Source organism: Lytechinus pictus, chromosome 2, assembly GCF_037042905.1.
Source record: "Lytechinus pictus isolate F3 Inbred chromosome 2, Lp3.0, whole genome shotgun sequence".
Lineage (NCBI taxonomy): Eukaryota > Metazoa > Echinodermata > Echinoidea > Temnopleuroida > Toxopneustidae > Lytechinus > Lytechinus pictus.
In genome coordinates this window covers 5,161,577-5,188,916 of record NC_087246.1, presented here as the reverse complement: position 1 = coordinate 5,188,916, position 27,340 = coordinate 5,161,577, and the positions used below count along the sequence as shown (strand labels likewise).

Sequence of the window (27,340 nt, the reverse complement as noted above, 5' to 3'; positions counted from 1 at the left end):
TCTTTCATCTCCTAAAAAAGTTCCCAAAATAATTTCCAAGTCCTTGGTATTGGAAAAAAATCATAAAGAGAGAAAAATGATTTTAAACAATACAGTTTCACAAGTCAAAGAGTCTTCAAAATATTTACCACGATAAAGATTAGTTCCTTGGCAATGACTTTTCCGTGATCATGTCACAAGTCTGGCTTTCCCTAGCGAGTAGGTCTACCCATGCAATGCACAAGATACATATTTGAAACAACAATGAAATGGTTATCAGATCTTTGAAAAAAAGATTCAAAGAAAAAAAATCTCTCCTACTCTTTTACATGTCTCTTTCACTCTCTCCCTCTCTTGAAAAACAAACATCACCCATTAGCAATAAAAACTGGGCATTGTGGAGTGCGCCTGTAATCCAAGCTGCATTGGGGAAGTTATGAATTGATGCAGCTCTAGGTTCGAGCCCTGGTATCTTTAAAAAAAAAAATTACGACTTTCCATGCATAGCTGGTACCAGGGCTATCATTTTCCAGTCCTAAGACCATGCATCCTTGTCTTTTTTGTGACCTTTTGCAACCCTCAGAAGTACTTCATCTATAGCAATGCCTGTTCCTCTCAGCATTGTCAAGCTCGTATATCACTGCACTGCATACCAGATACATGCAGAATTTAATAATGAAAATGGATGAAGTGAGGTTTCTTGGCGCGGTTTCTTTTCTGTTCATGCTGGCATTCCTCAGAGCCTCACCGAATTGCTTGCTTGCAATCTTACATATATGGCATCATCTGTATTTCAGACTCATTCTCTTTGACTGCGAAAAACTTCAAGTAATTGTGAAGAGAATATTGTTCCACTTCATTCATCACTCTTTTCAAGTTGTTAATGTATGTTGATTGGTTATCAAGAATATCATTCAAAGGATTATTCTCCACCTCCCAAACTTTTAATGATGCTTTGAGCACTCGCAACTATCCTTCATTTTGCTCGATTTGTTCCATTTATCCATATTAGTTTTCTCAAGTACATCTAGGTATGATATAAGCATGAATAAATGTTTATTGATTTCCCTTTACTGAAAGGTTACAGCTTCTGCAGCTGCCTTTGCTTTCAATACCATTTTGAGGCAGTTTGCTGATGCAAGTGAAGTGAGCAGTACAAATGAAAACTGAACTCACAAATCACACAAATGAGAAACAGATCATAAATGCAATAATTGCTTGTTAAAGTTTGAATGGCTGACACAATCCAGAAACTTAAGTTGTGGAATTAAAAACATTATCAGTGTTCATATATAAATTTGGGAAATTCCAGGAAATTAAACATATAAACATTTATATTTCAAAAATGAGTTTGTAGACACATGATTTCATACCGTTCACCAATGTTCAGGCAGTTGAGATAAACAAGTTGTAGTCAAAGATCATACACTATGTACATTACTACATAGTACATTGTATACTCTCAGCTGATGATATTCATTGACAATTAGTCCTCTGTGTTTGTAATATACATGTATAATTATGTAGGAGGAGTTCTTCCTGCTTAAATGTTAAACAGTTTGGGGGAACAGACATGTCCTCACATATATTCTCATCTTTATACAGTAATTTTCAATACTGCTGATTTTCTTTTCTCTTTTTCCATCATTTTCTCTTTCATTTTGTCTTTCTTTTACTATTCTCTTTCACTCTGTCTTTCTATCCCCTATACAGGAAATAAAAAGCTTCTGAGATGTCTATATTAGAGGGTCCATCTGTGCCTCACTTTGATACAGAGCTTTCTCCAGGCTATGGCTATGTTGGAACATGGGAGGATGCTAAAGCAATGAAAGAGTTCTTTGAGGTACAGAAAGCACTTCGATTCCCCGCATGGAGAACCTCAACAACTTTTGGAAAGACGGGTAAAATTTAGGGTATTATTCTGAATTTGTTGCAGTTACTAATTGATTTTCATATGAAATTGATTCCAGCAGCATGTCTGACCCCTATACTTGTGTCTGCAGTCCTTCTTTTAATGTAGGCCTACTTCCTTCAATTAACTTATCTGTGATTATTTTTATGACTTCTTAGAAATTATAATTACATGTTTTCTTCTACAATATAATCCTTGTCAATCTGATGGTCTTTGTATTGTAGGATATAATCCTTGTCAATCTGATGGTCTTTGTATTGTAGGATCTAGTATAACTGATCATGGAATGTACATTATTTATTTTTCTTTCTTCATATTTACATCATATTTACATTTTTCTTTCTTCATACTTTCATTGACACATTTAAACACTACCTTAAGACGCATCTGTTCAATGCTTCCCATATTAATTGTTTCTTAATTTATCTTTGTATTTGTACTGTTCTCTCTCTCTCTCTCTCTCTCTTTGTCTTTCACTGTGCCTTGGGCACTCTGCAGAGTGGATTTGGCGCATTGCAAATCACATTTATTATTATATTATTATTACATGAAAATAAAAACTTTATCATAACAAAAGTAATGAGATGATGGTAATGAAGATAATAATACTAATAAAACTATCAAGATTGATTTATGAAGCGCATACATTCAGCCTCCCATTTGCTTGCGTGCAACCAGCTGTAAAGTAGAAATTGTACAATACACAAGCATCTCACTATGCGCTTTACAGAGTAAGAGCATAACAAACGTGTATTTATTTATAAATTTAAGGAAATTAAAACAGTATTTTCAAGAATTAGAAAATTAATTTTATGGGTAGAAATTACTGATACAACATAAAATAAAACATAGGATAATTGAATTCACGTTCTTATACAACTTTGGTCAATAAAATATATATATGTAAAATCTCAGTTAACTAGCTATTTGATCAATTTATGAACCAGAAAGGTTAATACCACAATTTTTACTTACACTGGAATTGATACTAACATTAGGAATAAAAATAGATAAAGCAAGTTCAAAAGTGTTGGGACTGCTATTAAAATTTTAGAGTCTGTATACTGAAATATACCAGGTGCCCTTTTTACTTTTAGTTCTCCCTTAGGTAGAAAACTTGCAAAAGTTTCATTTGTTTATTGAAAATATTATATTACAATCATGGTCATGAATTTATAAAGCCAATAGAGAAATCATATTGTAAATTTCAAAACTATTTTCTTGCAAATTAACAGATATATTGAAAGGAAAGAGGAAGAAGTTCAAGTGGGCTGAGGCCATTGAATATGTAGCTGGTGGTGCCATCCCATACGACGGTGTTCCATACATTATTTTAGACAAGAATGTCTATGAGTGCGAGTATGGTGTTGATCATAAGCTAAAGAAAAAGGCTTTGAGAGGAAATCAGCATCATCAAGAGGTAAATAGATGGGCTTTTAACTTAACACTGCAATTAGCTGATGACCCTTTGTGACTTTTTAGATAACAAAGAGCAAAGTTGATGTATGAACTGCATCTTGTTGCTCTCTTCTCTCTAAGCTTCTAGTAATATTTGTGAATGTAGAATGATCAGAATACATTTATCATCATTGTTTATGCCAAAAGGGTGTTCTCACTGCACATTGACTTGGATCCTTTTGTCTTAAACGTGGAGCGAGCTGACCAACAATGTGTGCAGTCTCTCATTGACTGTGTCCTATGAATAAATAGTTGTTTAAAATATATTTTGAGATAACTACAGCTAGTAATAATACAGAAAGAAAATTAGCCTACTATGTAATTTGTGTAGAGATCTAAACTAAAATATTTCAGAGAGGGAAAGTATCTGTAATAGTAATATTACTAAATTGAGTAGTGAATTAGTGTGTTGTGATTCAGGTGGGTCTATATTTCAAGACTACACTGCTCATAATGTTGCATTATGGGTAATGACACTGACCAGATAATGGTAGGTGAGAACTCGATGTTGGGCTGTATAAAAGGTTCTGGTTGGTATGCCTATAGAAAAATGTTTAATCATTCACTAATATTATTTGCCATTATCTATCATATTTTTTTCTGATTTGATGTAGAATAATGCAGGAGGTAACAAAAAGAAGAAACCTGTCACTGAGACGGAAAAAGGAAAGAAAAGGAACTGCCCTGCCAAGATACGCATGAAAGAAATTATGAAGTTCCCTGACTTTCAGGTATTCAAGCCACCAATTTTGACTGGAGGAGATATCCACTTTTTACACTGAATTTTCTTAACCACGTACTATCGCTAACCCTGTACTTAATTTTTTTTCCTTTTCACACATATGCCTAATTTTCTGCCAACCTTGACTCAGGAAATGCTTGCTTATCTTAGATATAATTTAGTAACCCCTGACTAATGGTAGCCATTCATAAATGTTTATCTATGATTGGACAACAGTGCTGGCTCCATTGCCCCTAAGGCATACATCGAGCACTGTCCTTGACTTGGCCGGATTTCTTTTTACAGTAGCAATCTTAACCCCGGACTATTGTTCTTAGCACTGCTATTGCTCAGCTAACCCTGCAATTTTGCAGGGCCAAATAATCCTGTACTATAGGTGAGGTTAACCCACTTTGCGAAAATGTTATGTTAAAAGAAAGTGGGCTAAGCTTGACCCAATAGGTGGGCATAAATGGCAATTTAGCCCCACCTATAGTATGGGGTTAAGGAAATTTTCGCTGGTGTATAAAGCTTAATAGAGGGTTCATTAGGAATTTGACAAATTGCAGGGAGGGGGTAAGGTCAATTAAGGGAGTATGGGGTCAATCTGGCAACCCCTGTCCATTTGAACATATTTAGATAAAAAATTTGATCTAGTCAGTGTGGCATCTATCTTATTTTTAAAACTTATGAAGGGTGGAATAACAAATTAAAGGGACCAAGAATTTGAATCTCATGTAAATATGCCAATTGCTTTCATTGTTCACTTGTGAAGTGAATGAACCACAAGAAAATAAGCTTTGAGTACTGACTCTCCTATATTTTGTCAGTGTTCAGATATTAATCTTTAATATGTTGTTCAATTTAATTATTTTTTCAATTATTTTATGAGTAAACATTCCCATATGAAGCATTGATCTTTATTTACTATTAGATTGACACAGATACACGCTATAATAGGAACAAAGGAGCTGATAATATAAATACAGCTATAGCAAAAGGAGCAGTTAGAGGAGAAAGGAGAATATATATCTACTTTCCTTCAGACAGTGAACATAAAGGTCATGAACTCAGAAGTCAGGTAAGAATGACTATCTCCTGCCATTGTAATAGATAATTGTGCCTTGTTATTTTTTGTGCCAGGCTGAGATACCAGTAAACAAATTTGTAGATTCTCAATTTTCATTGACATTTAGATAAAATGTGGTTACTTGTAAGGGTCCACATTATTCACTCTAGATTGAATTTGCCAAAACGTCTTTCATGAAGATGAAAGATTCCATATCCATGAACAGAATAATAGCAAAGTCAATATGCTGACATTTTAGGAGTGCCTAATGGGCATAAAATAGTAAGTCACAGTCATTTGAAAGTAATATCCTTGATGAAAACCAAACTCTCTTTGACATCTTCCTTTTGTTGTTTAAGGTTATCTAGAGCTTTGTTCTGCCCCATGAATCTTGTTAGATAAAGTGACAGAAATTTTGATTTTTGGACAAGCCAAAACATTTGTGACTTCCTTTAAAATTTTGCTTCTTTTCAGAGTCACTGAAAAAGGTTGATGATATTTTCAATAGTCACTGAAACAGTTGATGATATTGATAACTAATATATAATATTTCTACAAAGTTTATTTTAACTATAATAATTGTTAGGAGGTTACAGAGCTGGGGAACAATTTGGTAATATCCTTTACTACTTCCGTGTTGATGCAATTATAAATGTATCTAACCAAGCTATTTAAACTATTTGTATTTGCCCTTTGAACCTGCAGGTATGTTCTTCCAAGCAGCATGTGGATGAGAGAGTCTTATGTCTTATAGATCATCTTGTAGAGGAAGGAATGACCAATGCTGATGAGATCAGTCAACAGATCAGGCTCAGTATTCAGGATGCTGCAGACACAGGGATAGATAGCACCCATGTTCACAGCAGGCTGTCGTGTCCTGATGATGCAGACATCCGGTAAGTACAGTCCGACCTCTCTTATCCGGAAGTACACTTGCCAATAATTTTTTTTCCAATCTAGTACGTCAGGAAATGCCGGGAGGAAATGAGATTTCAGTCTAAACTCAAAATTCCAACGCAAACTCAACTTTGATTACATACATTTTCCAATATAGTCTACCTACAACCACATTATTTTTTATGAAAATATCTACCCTAATCACTGAAAGAACTTAGACAGGATTATTTTCCACGAAATTAGGGCACTATGCAACCATTTCATTACATCTTTTTTCTCGGAAAAAAAACAAACATGTCTCGCGAGATAGCACTAGTCCTCGATACGGACAGCACCATCTATCAAGTTTGAGCCTGACTTTGCGAAGCTGGGATGCTCACCGGATGATTTGATTTCCTAAGTTAGTTTCATTGAGTCATTCTCTTTCTTTCGAGGTATGCTCGATGTATACCTTAAACATTTCAGCAGGTGAATTATCCAAGAAATTTGGCAACCAATCGATTTCATTTTCGTAAACAAACTGCCTATAATTTGCACTGACACTGCAGTGAATATTGTCTGTGTATGCCCACTACAATAGATTACATGTAGCTACCATTGGGGAAGCAGCTGCGTGTATTGAATATTGTTTCTCCCAGATCCGGATAAATCCCTTATTTGGATTGGTGCTGGTCCAAACGTGTCCGGATAAGACAGGTCGGACTGTATATAGTTAGATTGTGAAGAAGAGGTTCATGTCTGAAAGAACATGTGATTCTAGCTGAAGAGTTTGGTCAATATTTTAAGCTCTTTATTGCTGTAGACACAAGACAGTCAGGCACAGGTTTACTAATGCCCACATCACACTTTATGCCTTGATGATGATATCTTGGTAATATGTCCTATTATTTATCGTTTTATCTTGTACTTTGGAAAGAATTGAATTTGTGCTTGTTTGGAGATATCAAAAATGAATATCTTTATTGCTTTATGAATAACTTATGTGGAATAGTGAGAGAACTTAGAATAGGTAATGCAAGATGAAAGAATATCGTCATCCGATAAGAATCCCACACCAAATATGAGGAAGAGAAAAGCATATCCATATCAAAGAATGACCAGATACAAATACCCACATGAAATATAATAAATATCAGTGTGTCTTTTTACTGAAAAGATGGTGCAAGAAGCAATATTGTTACCTGAGCATAGTATATCAAATGTGTTTTTTTTTTTGTGTGTGTGTATGTCAAGGTACCATGTTGAAGCAGCAATGGTGATCCATACTTACTCCAAGCTTGAGCCAAAGGATTTAGAGGATCATATAGCTCAACTTCGTTTGAATCATGAAGACCACAATATCTTCTTCAGGATGCAGTCTTTTAAGGTTGGTTATCAGAATTAAATCATGCTTGAGATCAGTATTATTACTGTGCGATGAAAAAAATGACAAGAGCGAAATTTACACTTTACAAAAGTGAAAATTATCAACGCACATCAAATTCATATTGGAGACAGAATCAAATTGATTGTCCTGTATATCGGAATCATGCTAAAGTAATACTACATATGGATTCTTCTAAATGCGGGCTTAGAGATAAATGAGAGAAGTTGCAGTAAACACTCATTTCATGAGTCTGTAAAGCCAAACTTAAGTGTCATTATATCATGATAGATCTAGGTCTGGTACTGATACATTAATCAAACTTGTGAAATCATGAAATCTAAGATGAAAAACAATCACACTGAAGATTACCAACGTAAGTATGGGACATTGTTTTTTTATTTATTTATTTACCACTCGTGGGATGGAACACCCTATCAGCAAAATGCTGTTTTTCGTAGGGCAGTGAGGGGGCGTTGATATTGCTTGGAAAAAAACTTGACATCATGCTTGAACTTCATGCCTGTTTGCTAATTTTTAAGAAATTGCGCAATTTCTTCCAGAATTTTCTGGCGCATATTTTTCATTTATGCATAAATCGCTTGGTTGGTCATTTAATTGGATTCTATATGAACTAATTTTAAAATTGTTAACCACAACTAGCATTCATTTTTAAGCCTTTATATTCAGATGCTAATTCTGCCTTTTCTTTAGGTTGACTTGATCAAAGGGCCCCTAAAGATTTTGGCTGATGATTCTGTGATTGTAACGTAAATCAACATGTGCATCACTCATGACATAACCTACGAAATAGCAAATTTTATTGTTCCAAAATTCTTCAAATTTATTTTCAATTAATCGACTATGCTAATGTTTGCATGAACTTAGAATTTGGCTGTAAATATATAAACAAAGCCTGTGAAGTGCAACTTTTTTCTAGAGACTCTTTGTTGGATTCTAATCAAATGCACATCATAAAATAACTGGTATCAAATGTTTTCTTTTGTACTGTATTTTTTTTTAATTCCTTATAAATCTCTTTGTTTTTCAACTGTTTGTTTTTATTGTGTTTTTTTTTCAATGGGATTTGTCTGCAGTACTTTTCCGATCACAAACAACATGAAATTAATTGAATTTAAGCAGTAATGGTAAAAGTATGATTTTGGAGTAGAAACAGAATTTGCATTTGTACATGTAATCAGGTTTTTGAGCAATTTAGGTTCTGACATGCGCTTACATAATGCTGCCTGATTTTGAAATCATGTACTCAGGCATAGCCAATTTTGTCTCAAAAGTTGCTCGGAGACGTGAGAGAAAAAGGTCATGTCATGAGACAATGCGGCACAAGCCTTTCACATTGCAGATTTATCACAATAAAAGTCTTTTGGGTGTTTACCCAGAATCCACTAGATTTTCACTCAGCAATGTAAAATTACAGATATGTATCTATAAGCAAGGTTGGACACCACTTTTGTAATTCAAAAGCTTAAATAGGCAGAAAAAAGGTTAGTCTAACTTCAATTTATGAAACAGTGTAGAGCACATACTACTCAATCAGAATTGATCTGCTGAAATTAAAATTTCCTTTATTGTGTTTTTTATTTAGATTTCAATCTTGTTTGTTTCTAGGATTCTTTACTGCTTGTTCATCAAACAAGAGAGCAACAACAAATAATAGCAAACTACCCCACTGGAAAATACTTCCTTGATTCTACATGTAAAACTACTCAGTAAGTACAATCATGGATCCTATCCATGGTACATTGCACTTCATTCCATAAACTATGTATGCCCAACCCCCTGTATGAGAAACTTTCCTTCCTTTCTTGTTCATATATTGAGTTGTCAACACTTAAATGATTGTGCTTGAGCACTTCATTCAGTGAAGTTTAAATGGAGAAAAATGGAGATCAAAGAGTTGTGATTGATCCAACTACGGACGGCCAGCAACATCAACATCTAAAATGCAGATTTGTTCAAAAAAATTATAGGTATGCTGTATATTCATACATTAATCTTTCTCTTGAAGATTCAATGTGATTCTCTTTGTTTACTAAGGAGATTGAGCTACATGTAATTTCCTGTAGAAAAAAAATTATGGTAGGGATGGATTTCCATACAGTTGAGATTTGATAGCCGGGCTCAGACATGCAAAAAAAAGTTTTGATTATAATACAGAATTGCCCCATGCATCTTTCCCAAGCTCATATACTATATGATATGAAAATACTGCTATTAAAGGGGGAGAGGTAAGTCAAAGGCGAGCTCAGAAAACCTATTGCAAAAATAGTAAATGTACAAAACAAGCCGTAACACTACAAGAAATATGACTGCATTGCTTTGGAATAGCAAAATAATTTCATTTGAAAGATAGATAGCTGATAGTCGATTATTCAGAGATTCGTTTAAAAAAAAGGGATTTTGAGATACAAAACTGTGGATGATCTTGGGGCCATTAAACTTTTTTTATTATAGCTGGACGGATGCGAGACTGGGATCATGGTACATATGATATTTATTTTTTAACATGGTTTGCCGTAAACTTACAGTACAACTGAAATTTATTGTTCAATTGATTCTATATTTTCTGTTACAGGGCCCTGATATCATCAACAATTTGGATTAAGTGTTCCAAGATATCCAATTTGATTGATTTTTAACAATATTTGATGTATTAAATTAGCCTGCCAAATATATGTAACCTCTCAAAGGTTAAGAGCCTTTAAATCGTCTCACTCAATTCCTTGGACATGCAGGGAAGCAGCTGTAGATAGACAGAATTCATTTTCCCTTTCTCATATTTCTTTCTCATCACATCTCATCTAGTTTACAGTCATTTGTTATTTGTGTAGTGTTTACACTTTTTTAATGCTTTCTTTCAACAGAGGGTCTTTTCCGCTCATCCTTATCTCTGTTCAAGCAGATGATATTCCCCAGATTGTAGGATCAATCATTCTGCAGGAGAAATCTTTTAGACTGATGCAAGAAGCCTTGAGGATATTGAAGTCATGGAACCCAACATGGAAGCCTCTCAGCTTTAACACTGAATATGAAGAGGAGGACATAGAAGGCATCAAAAAGGCATTTAAAGGTGAGTAGAAAAGATCAATCATCTACCATAATTTGGCTGACCAGCTATATAAAATATTATCAATACTTCAATATTGATTCTGTGGAAGAGCCGTGGTGTAGTGGTTCTGACTCTCGCCTTGAAAACGAGAGGGTCGTGTGTTTGAATCCCAACGCAGTCTAGCGTCCTTTGGCAAGGCATTAATCCACACTTTGCCACTCTCGACCCAGGTGCTAAATGGGTACCCAGTAGAATGCGAAAGTTTATGTAGTATGCCTAGCAATTGAGTCTTGGAATTCTTGTTGGAATGCTCCCCTGGGAGTGGAGAAGGTGCATATATTGTATGCGGGCATGCAAGGATCCGATGACCAGGGTAATAATATGCTGTAAAGCGCTTTGGGCCATTATGGGAAAAGCGCTATATAAAAAATAGCTATTATTATTATTAATATTGTCCCCGAATTCTAGGTTTCAAATGTTTAATTCAAGATACCATCATAAGATTATGTGATATAATCATGAATTAGAAAAGTGAAAATATGTGAGATATAATGATTCAAAACCTCAAATTTATTGGTTTGTTTGAGTAAGTGACAAAGCATTTATGTATTCTTTGAAAAGAAATAATTTTTGTAAAATTCAATGACAGATGCACAAGACAGATCATCTTTGAAATTAGAATATGTTTGGTCTAAATTAATTGATTTGGAAGCATCTTGGCCAGTACTCAATGCGATACTTAGGCCGAATTTAGAGCATTTTACAAAGTCTTCTGATTAGGTAAACTACCTAATCATCTTTGCTACTCAGTTCTAATTTTTGGTGAAGTATTTTGCTTAAATCTAAGTCAGCCCCCTACCTGGCTTAAGTATGGCTAGCATGCAGTTTACAAATGTATACATGCAGGCATATATAATTGCATGCAGCTGGATACAAACATTGTGCATAATTTGGCGTAGACTTTATGATGTCACAATGGTAATTAGTAAGTATTTTGCATAAATTTGGGTTGATAAAGTAAAATACTTTGAAGTGATCTGAATACAAATATTAACATTTTGCTTAGCTCAATACAATGCTGAGTAAAATATTTCATCTGTACTTTTAACTGAATACTGCCCCTGGAATTTAAAAAAATGTGTAAAATCAATTGGTCAAAAGCTTTTGCATTGTTTCTGAAGAATCATCATTATTTGATTCTAACTTTTAGGAGTACCTGTTCTTCTTTGTGACTACCATCGCATGTATGCATGGCAGAAGTGGATTACAGAGGCAAGTAATTTAGACATCAGTAGCAAGAGCGCCCTCATGTCTTTATTTGAAGCTATGTCAAATGCCAGCACAAAAGATATACACAACAAGCTCTTAGACAAACTTCAAGGTAGCACTTACTGGAAAGAAGACGAGGGACTACGCAAATGGTTTGGGAGTCGATGGCTACCACATTCCTCTGTAAGTTTATTAGTGGTTAAGGCTTTGATTTACATTGCTGGTAAGAAAGCACATGAATTCTTGTTGGTTAGCAACCTGGAACCAGTGACCTTTGAAAGGATATGAGCTTCCCAAAAAGGAATAGTCTATTGATTTGTTTTGAACTACTTTACCATCTGAGTTTTTTTTTTTTTTTTTTACTGAAATTTGGGTATGAAATTTACTATGGTAAATTTTTATTTGAATTTTTTTCCACAATCTGGAAATATTTACCTGTTTTTAATAAGCTTTCATTGTGATATTCCGTCTTCGTCAATGTTAACTTTGTTATCCAGTGGTATACCATCATGATAATAATGCTCATGAGCAAATTAAAATAGGATTTTAGTTACTAATACTATGATAATATTAAAGGAGAGTGAAACTTTTGGAGCAAGTTAGCGTTAGTGAAAGCAGAAAAATCAAAGAATAAGATCAACAAAAGTTTGAGTAAAATAGGACTAGCAATAGAAGAGTTATGAGCATTTGAATGTCGAGATCACTAATGCTATGGAGATCCTCCCATTGGCAATGCGACCAAGATCTATGATGTCACAGATGAACAACTCTCCCCTTTTGGACAATGAAAATACCCCAAAACATCTCTTTTTGATCATTCTAATCATATGACAAACGATTCATCAATGATATAATGCTGTGAAACCTCTGTACTTGTCCTCTCATAAAGAGAACACCTCACCTTGTGATAGACTCTATAAAAGTGAGAATATAAGTGAAATAAGTACTAAAGTAATGAGGGAGTTGTACGTGTGTGACATCACAGATCTTGGTCGCATTGCAAATGGGAGGAACTACATGGCATTAGTGATCTCAATATTCAAATGCTCATAACTTTCTTATTATTCATTCAATCTTCCTCAAACTTTCAACAATATGTTTCTTTGATTTTTCTCTTTGATATGGATTCAGCTGGTTTCAAGGGTTTCATTCTCCTTTAAAAACTTTCATGCAATAGGGTCTGGGAAAACAGCCCATCTGAAAGTGTTTTACTGTGTGTAATGTTTCCATACTATTCACTGGAAACATTCATTGGATATTAAAGTGAATGAATAGCACTTGCATAGAACAAAGTTTGAAACCCTTCACTGTATTCTTCACTCACAGATGTGGGCCCAAGCACTCTTCCCTGAATCATCTTCTCAACCATCAGATAATACTCCCAGTGATGATAATGATGATGATGATAATGATGATGATGACCATAATGATGCAGAAACCTTAAGAGAACGTTGTCTTCAGTCATTGCAGAGACTCACGAACATTGCCCAACAAGAAACAATAAGCCAGCATGACCTTGCACACCTTGCGGCTTGCTTGGAAACTACAGAGGAGAAGTATGCCAATCTCCTTGAAGAGAACAGCCAGGAGATAGCCAAGCAAGTGGAGGAGACACAGGAGCAGCAATCACATGTGATTGTGGAGGGACAGGAGTCAAAGGAGGATCAACAGGTGATGGAGGACTTTGAAGAAGGGAGTGTAAAGAGGATGAGAGTGGATGGAGATTGTGTGAAGATGAGCAACATTGAGGTTGGTCCAGAGCCGATCTTCTTGCATATGTTTGTTGATGCAGCAGAGATTGAGGTCCCTCAAGAAATGGTTGTAAGTGAAGTACATCCGGGTATCACTGAAACAACTGAAGGCCAATCTTGACAGGACTGTACCTTATACATTAATTTTTTTAATGCTCTTTTGAACAATTTGATGAACATGTCATGATTTACAACTCAGGGCAGAGGATCTTTCAGTTATTTCCGACAAAAAAATGAATGATTTGTTTAAATAATGCATCAAGTTTGTTGTCAACATTATCAAATTAAGCAGCTGTTACATTTTGGAATATTTCAAGCAACCATCATGCCTCCCCTTCTTTAAACCTATTTTTGTCTCACCTGCATAGCAGAGTGAGACTATAGGCGCCGCTTTTCCGACGGCGACGGCGACGGCGGCGTCAACACCAAATCTTAACCTGAGGTTAAGTTTTTGAAATGACAGCATAACTTAGAAAGTATATGGACCTAGTTCATGAAACTTGGCCATAAGGTTAATCAAGTATTACTGAACATCCTGCCTGAGTTTCATGTCACATGACCAAGGTCAAAGGTCATTTAGGGTCAATGAACTTAGACCATGTTGGGGGAATCAACATCAAAATCTTAACCTAAGGTTAAGTTTTTGAAATGTCATCATAACTTAGAAAATATATGGACCTAGTTCATGAAACTTATACATAAGGTTAATCAAGTATCACTGAACATCCTGCATGAGTTTCACGTCACATGACCAAGGTCAAAGGTCATTTAGGGTCAATGAACTTTGGCCGAATTGGGGGTATCTGTTGAATTACCATCATAACTTTGAAAGTTTATGGATCTGATTCATGAAACTTGGACATAATAGTTATCAAGTATTACTGAACATCCTGTGCAAGTTTCAGGTCACATGATCAAGGTCAAAGGTCATTTAGGGTCAATGAACTTTGGCCAAATTGGGGTATTTGTTGAATAAAATTTGAAAGTGTGTTGGTCTAGTTCATAAAACTTGGACATAATAGTAATCAAGTATCACTGAACATCCTGTGCGAGTTTCAGGTCACATGATCAAGGTCAAAGGTCATGTAAGGTCAAAGAACTTTGGCCACGTTGGGGGTATTTGTTGAATTGCCATCATATCTCTATAAGTGTATTGGTCTAGTTCATAAAACGTGGAAATAAGAGTAACCAAGTATCACTGAACATCTTGTGCGAGTTATAGTAGTTTTCAAAATCAGCACTGCTGCTATATTGAATCGCGTGATGCAGGTGAGACGGCCAGAGGCATTCCACTTGTTACAGGGCTATTTCCGACCAGGTTTTTATTGGGGGATCAGTTTTTCCCCCCTTCTTTCAGATATCTTTCAATTGCAGTATCGCTGCGAAAACTTACACGCACGTGGAGCTGGATGTAATGTATTTTTGAAAATTTTAAAATTTGCTAAAACATAATTAATTTCTTTTGTATTTTATTGTTTCACAAATTTCTTTTGCATTAATTTCTTTTTCAAACTTCTGTTTTTCATTGTTATTTTTAATGAATTTTGTCAGGGTCTCTTTTCCAATCATAAAAAGTATAAAATAAATCCATTTATAGTTAATTAACTAAGTGTTTGTTTGTATGAATAAAACATATGTGCCAAATGGCTCTGGAAAAAAAGTGTGTAATTGCTGAGAAATGAGCCAAATAATCACAGAATTCCATAAAATGTCAGTATTTTTTCCATACGATATTAATTTACTGTCTCATATATGCCTTTATGTGTTAGTGATCATCAGAATTATTGACTCTCAGCTAAGGTTTCATGATTTCACAAAGATGAGTTTATTTAAGAGTCATCAAGCAACGAGATAAAAAAAGTGTGCAGTGACAAAGTCACAAAATTTGTTGAGGGGGGTCAATTTGACCCCTCCCTGTTATTATTAGACTATTATATAATAGGAGGAAACATGACATTGCACAATGATTCAGCTGGCCTCCAAATATCCAAAGAAGTGATGTAAATGTTTTAACTTCCTTTTCTTGATGGAAAGTACCAACATTCTGTAAATTCAAAAATAACATCTCACAGAGTCATTTTACTTGATAAAACTTGATTGAAATTGCAAATAATCACCATTGTTTTTCCCTTTACAATTGAAGAGCAAGTTTTGATTCTATAGTGAATTTCTAAGGCTAGTATAGCTTCCTGTTGTCCTTCCCTTTCCAAATATTGGGAGTGTTTTATCCACAAGTTAGACATGGTAGATACATCATTCAAAGCAGCTTCGAGATCCGCCATGATAAATTGAATATTGATCATGTCCTTACTGATACCCAACATATTACCACACATTATTATCCAGCTTGTTTTGAATAGTTTATGGATAAAATCATTATACTCTTTATACTCGTAACATGTTTCTTTAAGGTTATATTGTGCCTTATTCCCACTTAAAATATAGCTTGTTTAAAGAATTAATACAATATACTTAATAACGCTTTTTTATACGCCTGTCTCGACGGGACGTATTATGGTATCAGGCTCGGTGTCCGTCCGTCCGTTAACTTTTCTTGTAAACGCAATAACTTCAGTTTAACTTAACGTAGGCTCATATAATTTGGTGCGTATGATACTAGAATGGATCCCAGGAAGCCTATTGATTTTGAGGTCCAAAGATCAAGATCACAGTGACACGTTTTCATCTTACACTTCTGAAGTCTTTGTAAATGAAATAACTTAATTTTAACTTAACATAGGCTCATATAATTTGGTGTGTATGATACTAACATAGATCCCAGGATCTCTATTCATTTTGAGGTCAAAAGGTCAAAGGTCAAGATCACAGTGACATGTTTTATCTTACCCTTCTGAAGTCCTTGTAAACGTGATAACTTTAGTTTAACTTAACCTAGGCTCATATAATTTTTTTTTTCTAGCATGGATCCCAGAAAGCCTATTGATTTTGAGGTCAAAGGTCAAGGTCACAGTGACATGTTTTCATCTTTAATACCCTTCTGTAGTCCTTGTTTAGTTTAACTTAACCTATAGGCTCATATAATTTGGTGTGTATGATACTTGCATAGATCTCAGGAATTCTATTGATGTTGAGGTCAGACAGTCATAGGTGAAGTTGCCACCTTCCACTTTTCTTGCTTGACCAATAACTCCCATTTTCCGCTTTACAGGCGGGCGTATTATGTGTTCACCTTAGCAACGCTCTTGTAAAGTTTGAATTCAATGTCCAATAAGTTGAAAAATTATTTCAAAGAACACATGATGCGTTTTAAAGACATGATCTAAAATCAGATTGGTAAATTTTATAATCAAATACATGAAGTCTATAAGGGAATCCGTAATGTACGGGAAGATGGTCGGTGATGTTCTAGAGAACAAAATGCACTAATAATCATTCGCTTGCACTGGAAGAAGTGCAAGTTGTCTTACTGTGTCCTTCTGCCCCACACTTTGAGCAATGGTATCTGTGCTGTACCAAACTTGCTGCTCTCAAGCTTTGCAGTTTCGGACTTGTAAACAGCCAGTGCATCCATAGCATGTTTCTCAGTCCGTCATAACTCCTCTCCATGCTGCATGTTTCCTAAGATGTCTGAAAAGCTTGTTGGCAGCTTCATTTCCTTCTCCACTGAGTGAACCAATGCTGCCAGGACCTTGTGGATCCTCCAGTACTTCTTGCACATGCTCAATCATTTTATGGAGATACATGTAGTTCGGCCAGGAAACATAGTACTGAAATTATCAATGAGTTTCTTCCCCATATTGACAGCCGTAGACTTGTAATTTGTACCTTCTTCAGCTTCTGGTTTCTCTCCCTATAAATCCTCCTTAAAAAGCAGAAATCTCTTAGAACTGACTGAAGATTACTCTTTCTGTCTTGGTTGGGGATGAGCTCGAGAAAGGTTGATTCATTGCTAGCGTCAAAGAGAGCCCTCGCGTAATTTCCTGGCATCTTCAAGATTGGAGCTAGACCGATGGTGGCTCGCACTTGATCATGAAGGCGCTTCTCGGCGTCCTCAATATACTCCTTGACATCATTGCCGGCATCCCACACCTGCACTCCAGCGATTTCTCTGATTATTAACTTTTTGAAGTACTGGCCGAGGTTTATGTCGACGTGGGTTGCAACAACCAGCTTCATCCTTGGGTCGGAGAGAAGGACTGGTTTCCGCTGTACACCCTTTGCCTTCTCAGCCAGGTCCGATGATGACAGTTTGTCAGGATTCACCTCCACATACCGGCCCATGTCTGCGATTTCTTGGAAACTTCTGTCGATGCAAAAGGTGCCAATATGTGTCTCGGCAGTCTCTCGTGTTGCGTGACAGAAGGTGCATAGGTAATGCGAGCCGCTGCCTTGCAGCCCTCCGTCAGCGTGATCCAGTTTTCGTTGATCATGCTGTTATAGATCTTAAGCTTGTAGGAGCTTGTTGACGAGGCAGTGTATATCTTCATGGTCTTTCCTTGCATCATCTTCCGCTCCCACTTTATCCTTCTGAGGAGCTGAGCAGAAGTAGACGGATGATTTTCATCCCCTATGGCCCCCAGAATTGGACGGTTTACTTGCTCTCCCCTCCTTGAACAAGATGATCCGCGGGCCATCATCTGCTATGGCTTCTGACTTTAAAATGACAAAAGAAGCTCTGAACGCTTTATCAGGCAGATAGGTGTCTAGAACTATCTGCGAATTGATTTTATTAGTATATGGCTGCAAACTATTTTTATGGTAGGCCTAATCAAAATTAATATCTGAATGATTTGAATACTAGATTGTCATTAGATCGACATTTTTGCTTTGACTTTGTAACAGAAAAAGATTTACAAAGTGTCTTTCCAATTAATTCTCTCATTAATTTTTTTTTTAATGCATGCTCTACTCTTTTCACCTTTTTTCAATTTGGTTTTGTTTACTAGTTCAAGGTAAGGATATACATGAGAAACCTGCTTGTATAAGAAACGCATATATTTTATGCAAGTGTATGCACCAGATTGAACCATTTGGGGGCCAAAATTGAAAAAAAAAATGCCCTTACTGCTCTGACGCTATGCTCCCTCGTACAGTTGCAATTATTTTAGGATTTATTTTTTTGAAATGTTGGGAGGTCTGTACATGTAGCATGGATCCCAGGAAGCCTATTGATTTTGAGGTCCAAAGGTCAAGATCACAGTGACACGTTTTCATCTTACACTTCTGGAGTCTTTGTAAATGCAATAACTTAATTTTAACTTAACATAGGCTCATATAATTTGGTGTGTATGATACTAGCATAGATCCCAGGAACCCTATTCATTTTGAGGTCCAAAGGTCAAGATCACAGTGACATGTTTTCATGTTACCCTTCTGAAGTCCTTGTAAACGTGATAACTTTATTTTAACTTAACCTACGCTCATATAATTTTTTTTCTAGCATGGATCCCAGAAAGCCTATTGATTTTGAGGTCAAAGGTCAAGGTCACAGTGACATGTTTTCATCTTTAATACCCTTCTGTAGTCCTTGTTTAGTTTAACTTAACCTATAGGCTCATATAATTTGGTGTGTATGATACTAGCATAGATCTCAGGAATTCTATTGATGTTGAGGTCAGACAGTCAAAGGTGAAGTTGCCACCTTCCACTTTTCTTGCTTGACCAATAACTCCCATTTTCCGCATACAGGCGGGCGTATTATGTGCTCACCTTAGCGACGCTCTTGTTAAGTTTGAATTCAATGTCCAATAAGTTGAAAGATTATTTCAAACAACACATGATGCGTTTTAAAGACATGATCTAAAATCAGATAGGTAAATTTTATAATCAAATACATGAAGTCTATATGGGAATCCATAATGTACGGGAAGATGGTCGGTGATGTTCTAGAGAACAACATGCACTAATAATCACTCGCTTGCACTGGAAGAAGTGCAAGTTGTCTTACTGTGTCCTTCTGCCCCACACTTTGAGCAATGGTATCTGTGCTGTACCAAACTTGCTGCTCTCAAGCTTTGCAGTTTCAGACTTGTAAACAGCCAGTGCATCCATAGCATGTTTCTCAGTCCGTCATAACTCCTCTCCTTGCTGCATGTTTCCTAAGATGTCTGAAAAGCTTGTTGGCAGCTTCATTTCCTTCTCCACTGAGTAAACCAATGCTGCCAGGACCTTGTGGATCCTTTAGTACTTCTTGCACATGCTCAATCATTTTATGGAGATAATGTAGTTCGGCCAGGAAACATAGTACTGAAATTATCAATGAGTTTCTTCCCCATATTGACAGCCGTAGACTTGTAATTTGTAAATTCTTCAGCTTCTGGTTTCTCTCCCTATAAATCCTCCTTAAAAAGCAGAAATCTCTTAGAACTGACTGAAGATGACTCCTTCTGTCTTGGTTGGGGATGAGCTCGAGAAAGGTTGATTCATTGCTAGCGGCAAAGAGAGCCCTCGCGTAATTTCCTGGCATCTTCAAGATTGGAGCTAGACCGATGGTGGCTCGCACTTGATCATGAAGGTGCTTCTCGGCGTCCTCAATATACTCCTTGACATCATTGCCGGCATCCCACACCTGCACTCCAGCAATTTCTCTGATTATTAACTTTTTGAAGTACTGGCCGAGGTTTATGCCGACGTGGGTTGCAACAACCAGCTCCATCCTTGGGTCGGAGAGAAGGACTGGTTTCCGCTGTACACCCTTTGCCTTCTCAGCCAGGTCTGATGATGACAGTTTGTCAGGATTCACCTCCACATACCGGCCCATGTCTGCGATTTCTTGGAAACTTCTGTCGATGCAGAAGGTGCCAATATGTGTCTTGGCAGTCTCTCGTGTTTCGTGACAGAAGGTGCATAGGTAATGCGAGCCGCTGCCTTGCAGCCCTCCGTCAGCGTGATCCAGTTTTCGTTGATCATGCTGTTATAGATCTTAAGCTTGTAGGAGCTTGTTGACGAGGCAGTGTATATCTTTCTTCTTTTTTTTTCTTTTTTTTTCTGTTTTTATTGGTTTTCATAAAATAACAGTTGCAAACAATATAGGCTGACAATAAGTTCAAGACAATTTAAACACATTGACATTAACAAGCTAAATTATCTCAAATTAACTTAATAATCAGCCACAAACATCCATCCTCACACCATACCACTCACACCAGTGGCGTACCGTGGGTCACGGCATTGGGGGGGCACCAGCAAAAATTTTGAGTCACTTAAAGAGCGCGCGAAGTGCGCTCAGTTGCCAGGTATACTGACATAATAGAGACATTTTTAGGACAGTGTCATTAAACGGATATGTATCTCACTGATCACATAATAATAATAATAATTTTTTTTTGAAATTCAGACCTAAAAAGGACATTATAAGCAAATTCTTGTAATCATAATACATACCTGTCTCGCTAAACAAACCATGCGAGCGCGAAGCGCGAGCTGAAATATTTGTATATATTGACCCCAAACAGGGACATTTTAAGGACTATATTTTAGGAATCCATTAAGAGTATACATATCTCACCATAGTCATCTATTGTGAGTGCCAATCTCTTGCTGATTTTGTTAGAATAATATACATCTAAACACATGAAGCACTTTTTGTAATCATTGTAATCATGGTTAACATACGCAGATCACTAATCAAATATTGCGAGCGCGAAGCGCGAGCTGAAAATTTAGGAAATTCAGTCCTGAAGAGAGACATTTTAAGGCTTGTTTGTAGGAATTCACGAAGATCATACGTATTTCACTAACAAAAATATGTGAGCGCGAAGCGCAAGCATAAATTTTTGCATATCATTGACCCAAAACAGGGATATAAGTACTATTTTTTTAAGGAATCCATTAAGAGTACATATCTCACCATAGTCATCTAATGCGAGTGCCAAATGCATGCTGATCTTGTTAGAATTACATGTAAATGACACATGAAGCACTTTTTGTAGTCATTATCATATACGCATCTCACTAACCAAATGATGCGAGCGCGAAGCGCAAGCTGAAAATTTTTGATATTCAGATCAGAAAAAGGGACATTTTAACGACTGATTTTGGGAATTCATGAAGAACAGACATATCTCACCAATCCACGAATGCGAACGTAAGCACGGACAGGAAATGGTTTATATTAAGTCCTTAAAATGGGGCAATCACTTTAAGTAGTCATGAAATAGAAGCATATGTCACTACATAAACAATAATAATTCGAAGTGCGAGGAAATATATTTGGTGTATATTGACTTGAAAACGGGAGGTTTTAGTACAACAGGATTATATATCTTGTTAAACATACAATGCGAGCACCAGGAACAATGAAGACATAGGCCCTGCGCAAATTATGTTTCATAAAGTTATAATTTTGTTTTAATGTAATATAACATAACATAATTATAACATAATATAACATTATAATTAACAATAATTTCTTCTTTCCCCACTACGTTTCTTTCCCTTTCTCCCTCTTTTTCTCCTTTTACCTGTTTTTTTTTTTTTTTTTGGCCAGCCGATTGGGGGGGCACGTGCCCCCCCATGCCCCCCCGTAGTTACGCCACTGACTCACACATACACACACACACACACGCACGTCTTCCCAATGTTAAAAGCTTGCATAAAGTTTAACTTTCTTCATACTTTCCTACGTTTAAAAAGAGGACCCTCATTACTGCATAACATGTACAGAGGCAGTGTATATCTACGTGGTCTTTCCTTGCATCATCTTCCGCTCCCACTTTATCCTTCTTAGGAGCTGAGCAGAAGTAGACGGTTGATTTTCATCCCCTATGGCCTCCAGAATTGGACGGTTTACTTGCTCTCTCCTCCTCGAATAAGATGATCCGCGAGCCATCATCTGCTATGGCTTCTGACTTTAAAATGACAAAAGAAGCTCTGAACACTTTATCAGGCAGATAGGTGTCGGAGGAGCCTCTATGTACGTCAATGTCGTCCATTCTATCGGCTCCATCTTCTAGCGTTGTATGAATTATTATCTCCTCAGACAATTCATTTTCATGCAGGTTTTTTTTCAATGGTGGCGTCCAGTCCAGTTTTGGCAACTGCTGCCCAGTAGCTCCATGCCACCGCCACACAATTTGGCTCTGCAAACTCAAGGACTTCCACAGGTCCTATCAGCTGAGGCTCATAATTACTGCCACCAAACTGTCCTCAAACTATATCAGGCTTAACTGGTGTATGATGGATGTAGGTCGAAGCATCCATCATGCCAAATCGAGCCTCACGATCGTCCATAGCACTTACTGGTTTTAACGTGGTCTCCCCTTTTGACTTCAAATAGTGGTACTGCTCCGCATATTTTCCCTTCGACTGGAGCAAGCCAACTCTCTTTGCTAAGCAGTCATCAACAGTGAGTCCTGAATTTCCTTCCACAGAACAGACACCTATAGCAAAAAAAGAGAAATAGAGAGAATATAAGTAAAAGTATCAAAATGATTAATTCCCCACTTCTTTCATCCCTTAAGATCACACTTTCTCTTCTCTCAGTGTATATGTATTGTTTCCTTCAAAAAGATGACATCAAGTAGGATGATATTTCATTTGAAACAATCCCTCTTCACACACACTGAAATAATACATGTAGCATTAAGAACAATGTAGAAGCATCGACTTTGGGGAACTATTTATTTTAATTAACAAGACAAAAATGAGCATGGAACAAGTACTGGAATGAAAATAAAAGTGTTTAATTAGAGTACTGTACATTCATATTACGTAAAGAAGTGATAGTGAATTTTTACTGAAATAAACAAAGTGACATCTTATTTAGATTCTTTTCATGCAAAAATTAATTGAGTTTAACTTTACAAATTATGTTTTTGCAGTGTACAGATTCTGTGACAAAGCAGAATTCCCATTTGAGATCTTAAAAAAAAAAAAAAAAAACTGCCCCTGAACAGGAGGAATACATGACTCTGGTACAATTCCTCATCTGCATATTAAAATGTAATGTTTTTATACGTATGATCTGTTGAGAACTTGCAGGGCTATCTTGGATCCTATAAATGATGACAGTCCTAGACCCGAGCACTGTGCTTTTTCAAGGTCTTGTAGAGCCTCGTTTCATGTTTTATATCGCGTCAGATGATGTAGCATTTACCTTTTGATCAACTGTTTCTTTCTGTACTCCAGAACTCAGTGCCATACCAGAGTTCTAAAAAAAACCCAAATCTACCTGTGCTGGTATGTCTGCAGAACATTGTTCAAGTTTTTAACCATGCAATACATTAATGCCTAATTGCCTATTGATATGAAAAGCAATACACATATTTGTGATTAAATATGTAGGACATTATAAAGAATTATACTTTGTATTTATGTCTTCTATTTTTATCCATTCCAGCTAGAATTATAATTTGAGATTGCATAAGTACAATAACTCAGCTGGCCTCTAGGAAGTGATGCAGATGTTTTAATTCTGTTTTCTCAATGGAAAATACAAAAATTCTGTAAATCATACATGACATCTCTCCAAATTTAAACATTCTTTTTTCCCCAATATCACAGGAGAGCAAGCTTTGTTAATTTCTAAGGCTATCATAGCTGTTTCCTTTCATCCCTTTTCTTCCCTTTCCAAATGTTGGGAGTGTTTCATCCACAAGTTTGGTTAGACATGACAGATACATCATTCAAAGCAGCTTTGAGATCCACAATGATAAATTAATGTTGATTAGTTTAGTTTAGTTAAGTTTATTAACTCAATCAACCTCCTGGGGTATATGAGTAAAACAAAATATGATACAAACTGGCAAGAATAAGAAAGTAAATGCAATACAAAAACAGGGAGCAATATTCATTAACCACAAGGTATATTCACATAAATCCCATCACTAGGTAGCTTATTATTCTAACATCTAAACGATAAAAATTCTTCCTATCACATGGATTTAGAGAAACCAAGTAATCTTCAAACACTAACATTTGCTTTTATATTTGATAAACAATACATTGAAAGTTTGTATTAACATCGTTATTCCAATCATGTTGGCATGTATCACTAACCCTTTGTGACACAAGACAGAAAACTCCATACCTTGTGCTTGGTTATCCAAGACGGAGTAAGTCATCAATGGAATCCAGCATCATCTTCTCTCTTGCTCCTCTCTTCATAAGGTAATGACTCTTACTATCCACTGTCCACAGACTCCACACACGAACAATATTGGTGTCTTGCTTCATTGCATGCACCAACCAGCTATGAAGATGACATGCTTGAGGTGGTCTTCTTCAGCTCTTTCTTCCTCATAACAGCAACCTTAGCATCCCTATGACTGAATCTTGCAATGATGAGTCGCACCTTCCCAGAAGCTGTACTTCCCAGACGATGACAAATTTGACAAGTACTGAGATCTGTATTGGAAACTTCAGCTCCCAGCTCCTTGGCAAGGTTTACAACAACCTGTGAGGTGTCTTCATCCTGTGTTTCTGGTATACTGTAGATATTGATATTGTCTCTCAGAGTATATTGCTCCAACCTCTCTATCTCTGCCCGATTGACACAGCCTTGGGCCTGTGCTTTGTTCAATCCTGTTGCAAATCTGTCTCTGCAGCCGCCTCTGCCCGAAGACTCTCAAGTAGCTCAGGCACCCACGGCCACACTCACTACCTTAACTAGTACTGGTTTCATCGCTCCCAGTACCTCCTGAATTATAAACCGGATTTTATCAGACTCTTGTCCTTTTTTCTGCTTTTAAACAATCCCATATCATCCAGTGCCTTCTCCACTATGTAATTGAAAAGTTTGAGTTGTAACAACATTATGGTATCTTTAAAATTAAATTATATGTGTTGCAATGAAACTTTCGCTGTAACATCTTCCCCCCAGATGAGGGCTTTGCAGAGTTCTCAGTTCTCATCCCAAACCCAGTCCAGTGTTTTATTCTCTTAATCATCATGTCCATATCATTCTGCTGGATATATCACAACAATTACCGATTGATCAAGAGAATTCTGAGTCACTAGTTTTTATTTTTACTTTGACATACATGTATGTAGTTGCCATCTCACGTAGATCACTGCACCAAATGCAGTTTCTGACACATCATATAAGACACACATCATAGGGTTTCCAGCAGGTTGCAGGGGATCTGAACTTTTTGGGAATTTTGTCTCGTTCACTTAAGTCATATCTTTGAACAGATTTTCCCACTCTTCTACTGTTTTGATGGCTTTCACCAGAAATGCTGCAGTAATTTAAAGCCAAGTAGGTCAAAGATCTTAATTTGCTATAAAACTTTCCCTTTTTCAGCTGTTCTCCAGGTACAGTTTTGCTATCTTGAACTCTTTCAGTCTTTAATACCTTGTAGGAGAATGTATCAATCTTTTCCTCCATACAACTCGTAACACCATCTTATCACATATCTTTAAGGAGCTTTTTTCCTTCATTCTCTCTGGCTTTCTTATTTGATGACCATCCCTTTACTTGAAAGACACCAGCAGCCAGGACATTATCAATCTCACCGGTTAAAGTATTTGCTGCTCACTTAGTGTCAACAGAGAAGCAAATGTCATCCGTATAGTTCTCTTCTTTTTTTTTTTTTTTGCTGCATCAGGAAACTTCTGATCACTTTCCTCTGTTGTAGACTGGAGGGCGATCTGAGCCATCGCTGGCACTGGCTGGTCACCAAATGTCACAACTATTTTGACATACACATCAGGTTTAGTATTGATAATCAAGAAAGAACTTATTCAAATGGAGAGTTGATGCAATGGTTGGTGCATCAAATATAATAGGTCAAATTATCTCCCACCCAAGATATGTTTATAGTTACACTAAACTTTTAAGCAACAAAATGCATATGTAATCAAAATTTAGTTAACCTGTGATGGTAGACCAGCCTTTATCTCGTGACCAAAGATTCCACTTATGGCCTGTTGACACTGAGCATCAAGGACAGCTTCGAAGACGGCATTCAAGCTGAATGGTCCTTCTCCTGTTGAATTTAGTAACAAGTATAAACTCTATTAATGGAGCAGGTATCTCAACATTTACTATTGCACAAAATTATCAAATGAAAAAAAATCCTGAATTCAGCCAAGGTATTTGAATAGTTATTTTGAAATGACAAAATGATAGGATTCATAATCAATGTGTCTGAATGCAATGATTGACTTACTCAGTTTACAAGAAGTGCAACATCAAAGGTATGTATTAATCAAAATTGTAATTCCTAAAATCATAATAAAGGATTTTACCTATGTATATTTGTAGCATGTTAAAAATGCACCGAGCTTCATTCCTGGCATAATTCTCCTGAATGCCATTGCTGAAGCATGATTGTTTTTCTATGATAAAATTGAGAAATAGTGATGTAAAGTTTTTTTGCATAAATCTAGTGGGCAGATTTGTTCTTAGATGCATGCATTGAAAAAAATATTATTTATTTCTGTTTTCTTAAGACAGGGTGGACTCTTCAGTACATAAAAACTGCTTTTTGAGAGAGCCCTGTACAAAATATAAATTGCTGCAAGACATGTTTGATTCTAATTTAAACACCAATAAAAAATGTATATGACATGTCTGTTTGAAGGAATGCTGCTATGAACGTGCTGTGTATTCAGAAGTGGCTCCCCAACATTCGCAATTCTTCCATCTATTGCACAATGTGGTAGGTTGGCATCAAAATAAGCTTCCAAGGATGACAAATTGTAACTAGTTTGCAAAATAATTCTAATTCTATAGGAAAAAAAAACATAGCATGGTTTATGAAACATAATTAACTGTCTTATTCTTCTCGTTATTATATTTGCACATATTTTCAAATCAGACCATTCCTTTTGATATCTTTCCAGCAGATCAAATGGCCCACTGCTACGGTGTACTGCTCTCATATATATTTTTAACTACTAATATGCCATACTGACTTCAGAAACATTCTCAATGATACATGGCAG

The 27,340-nt window shown here is 36.4% G+C and overlaps 3 protein-coding genes across 3 annotated transcripts; 1 reads left to right on the top strand and 2 right to left on the bottom strand.

Annotated features, from left to right (window-relative positions):
* The first annotated feature begins 786 nt into the window (after positions 1 to 786).
* Positions 787 to 15,743, top strand: LOC129254952 (uncharacterized). Its single transcript, XM_054893499.2, has 10 exons — positions 787 to 1,880; positions 3,127 to 3,311; positions 3,964 to 4,080; positions 5,005 to 5,151; positions 5,845 to 6,035; positions 7,270 to 7,402; positions 9,029 to 9,129; positions 10,285 to 10,490; positions 11,680 to 11,921; positions 13,065 to 15,743. Exons 1-10 carry the CDS (start codon positions 1,712 to 1,714, stop codon positions 13,608 to 13,610), a joined length of 2,037 nt encoding a protein of 678 aa, XP_054749474.2. The 5' UTR covers positions 787 to 1,711; the 3' UTR covers positions 13,611 to 15,743.
* A 1,288-nt stretch (positions 15,744 to 17,031) lies between these two features.
* On the bottom strand, positions 17,032 to 17,731 carry LOC129253642 (V(D)J recombination-activating protein 1-like). Its single transcript, XM_064095902.1, has 2 exons — positions 17,276 to 17,731; positions 17,032 to 17,217 (listed from the first exon to the last, which is right to left on the bottom strand). The coding sequence occupies exons 1-2, from the start codon at positions 17,729 to 17,731 to the stop codon at positions 17,032 to 17,034; spliced, it is 642 nt and encodes a 213-aa protein (XP_063951972.1).
* A 1,780-nt stretch (positions 17,732 to 19,511) lies between these two features.
* Positions 19,512 to 20,210, bottom strand: LOC129253643 (V(D)J recombination-activating protein 1-like). The gene has a single exon (XM_054892067.2). It carries the CDS (start codon positions 20,208 to 20,210, stop codon positions 19,512 to 19,514), a length of 699 nt encoding a protein of 232 aa, XP_054748042.2.
* Positions 20,211 to 27,340: the final 7,130 nt, after the last annotated feature.

Coding starts and splice junctions, on each gene's coding strand:
- LOC129253643 (XM_054892067.2), bottom strand. CDS start 20,210: ATGGGCCGGTATGTGGAGGTGAATCCTGACAAACTGTCATCATCAGAC.
- LOC129254952 (XM_054893499.2), top strand. CDS start 1,712: ATGTCTATATTAGAGGGTCCATCTGTGCCTCACTTTGATACAGAGCTT. Junction 3,312..3,963: donor GAAATCAGCATCATCAAGAG/GTAAATAGATGG, acceptor GATTTGATGTAG/AATAATGCAGGAGGTAACAA. Junction 6,036..7,269: donor CCTGATGATGCAGACATCCG/GTAAGTACAGTC, acceptor GTGTATGTCAAG/GTACCATGTTGAAGCAGCAA.
- LOC129253642 (XM_064095902.1), bottom strand. CDS start 17,731: ATGGGCCGGTATGTGGAGGTGAATCCTGACAAACTGTCATCATCGGAC. Junction 17,218..17,275: donor GAAACCAGAAGCTGAAGAAG/GTACAAATTACA, acceptor TGATAATTTCAG/TACTATGTTTCCTGGCCGAA.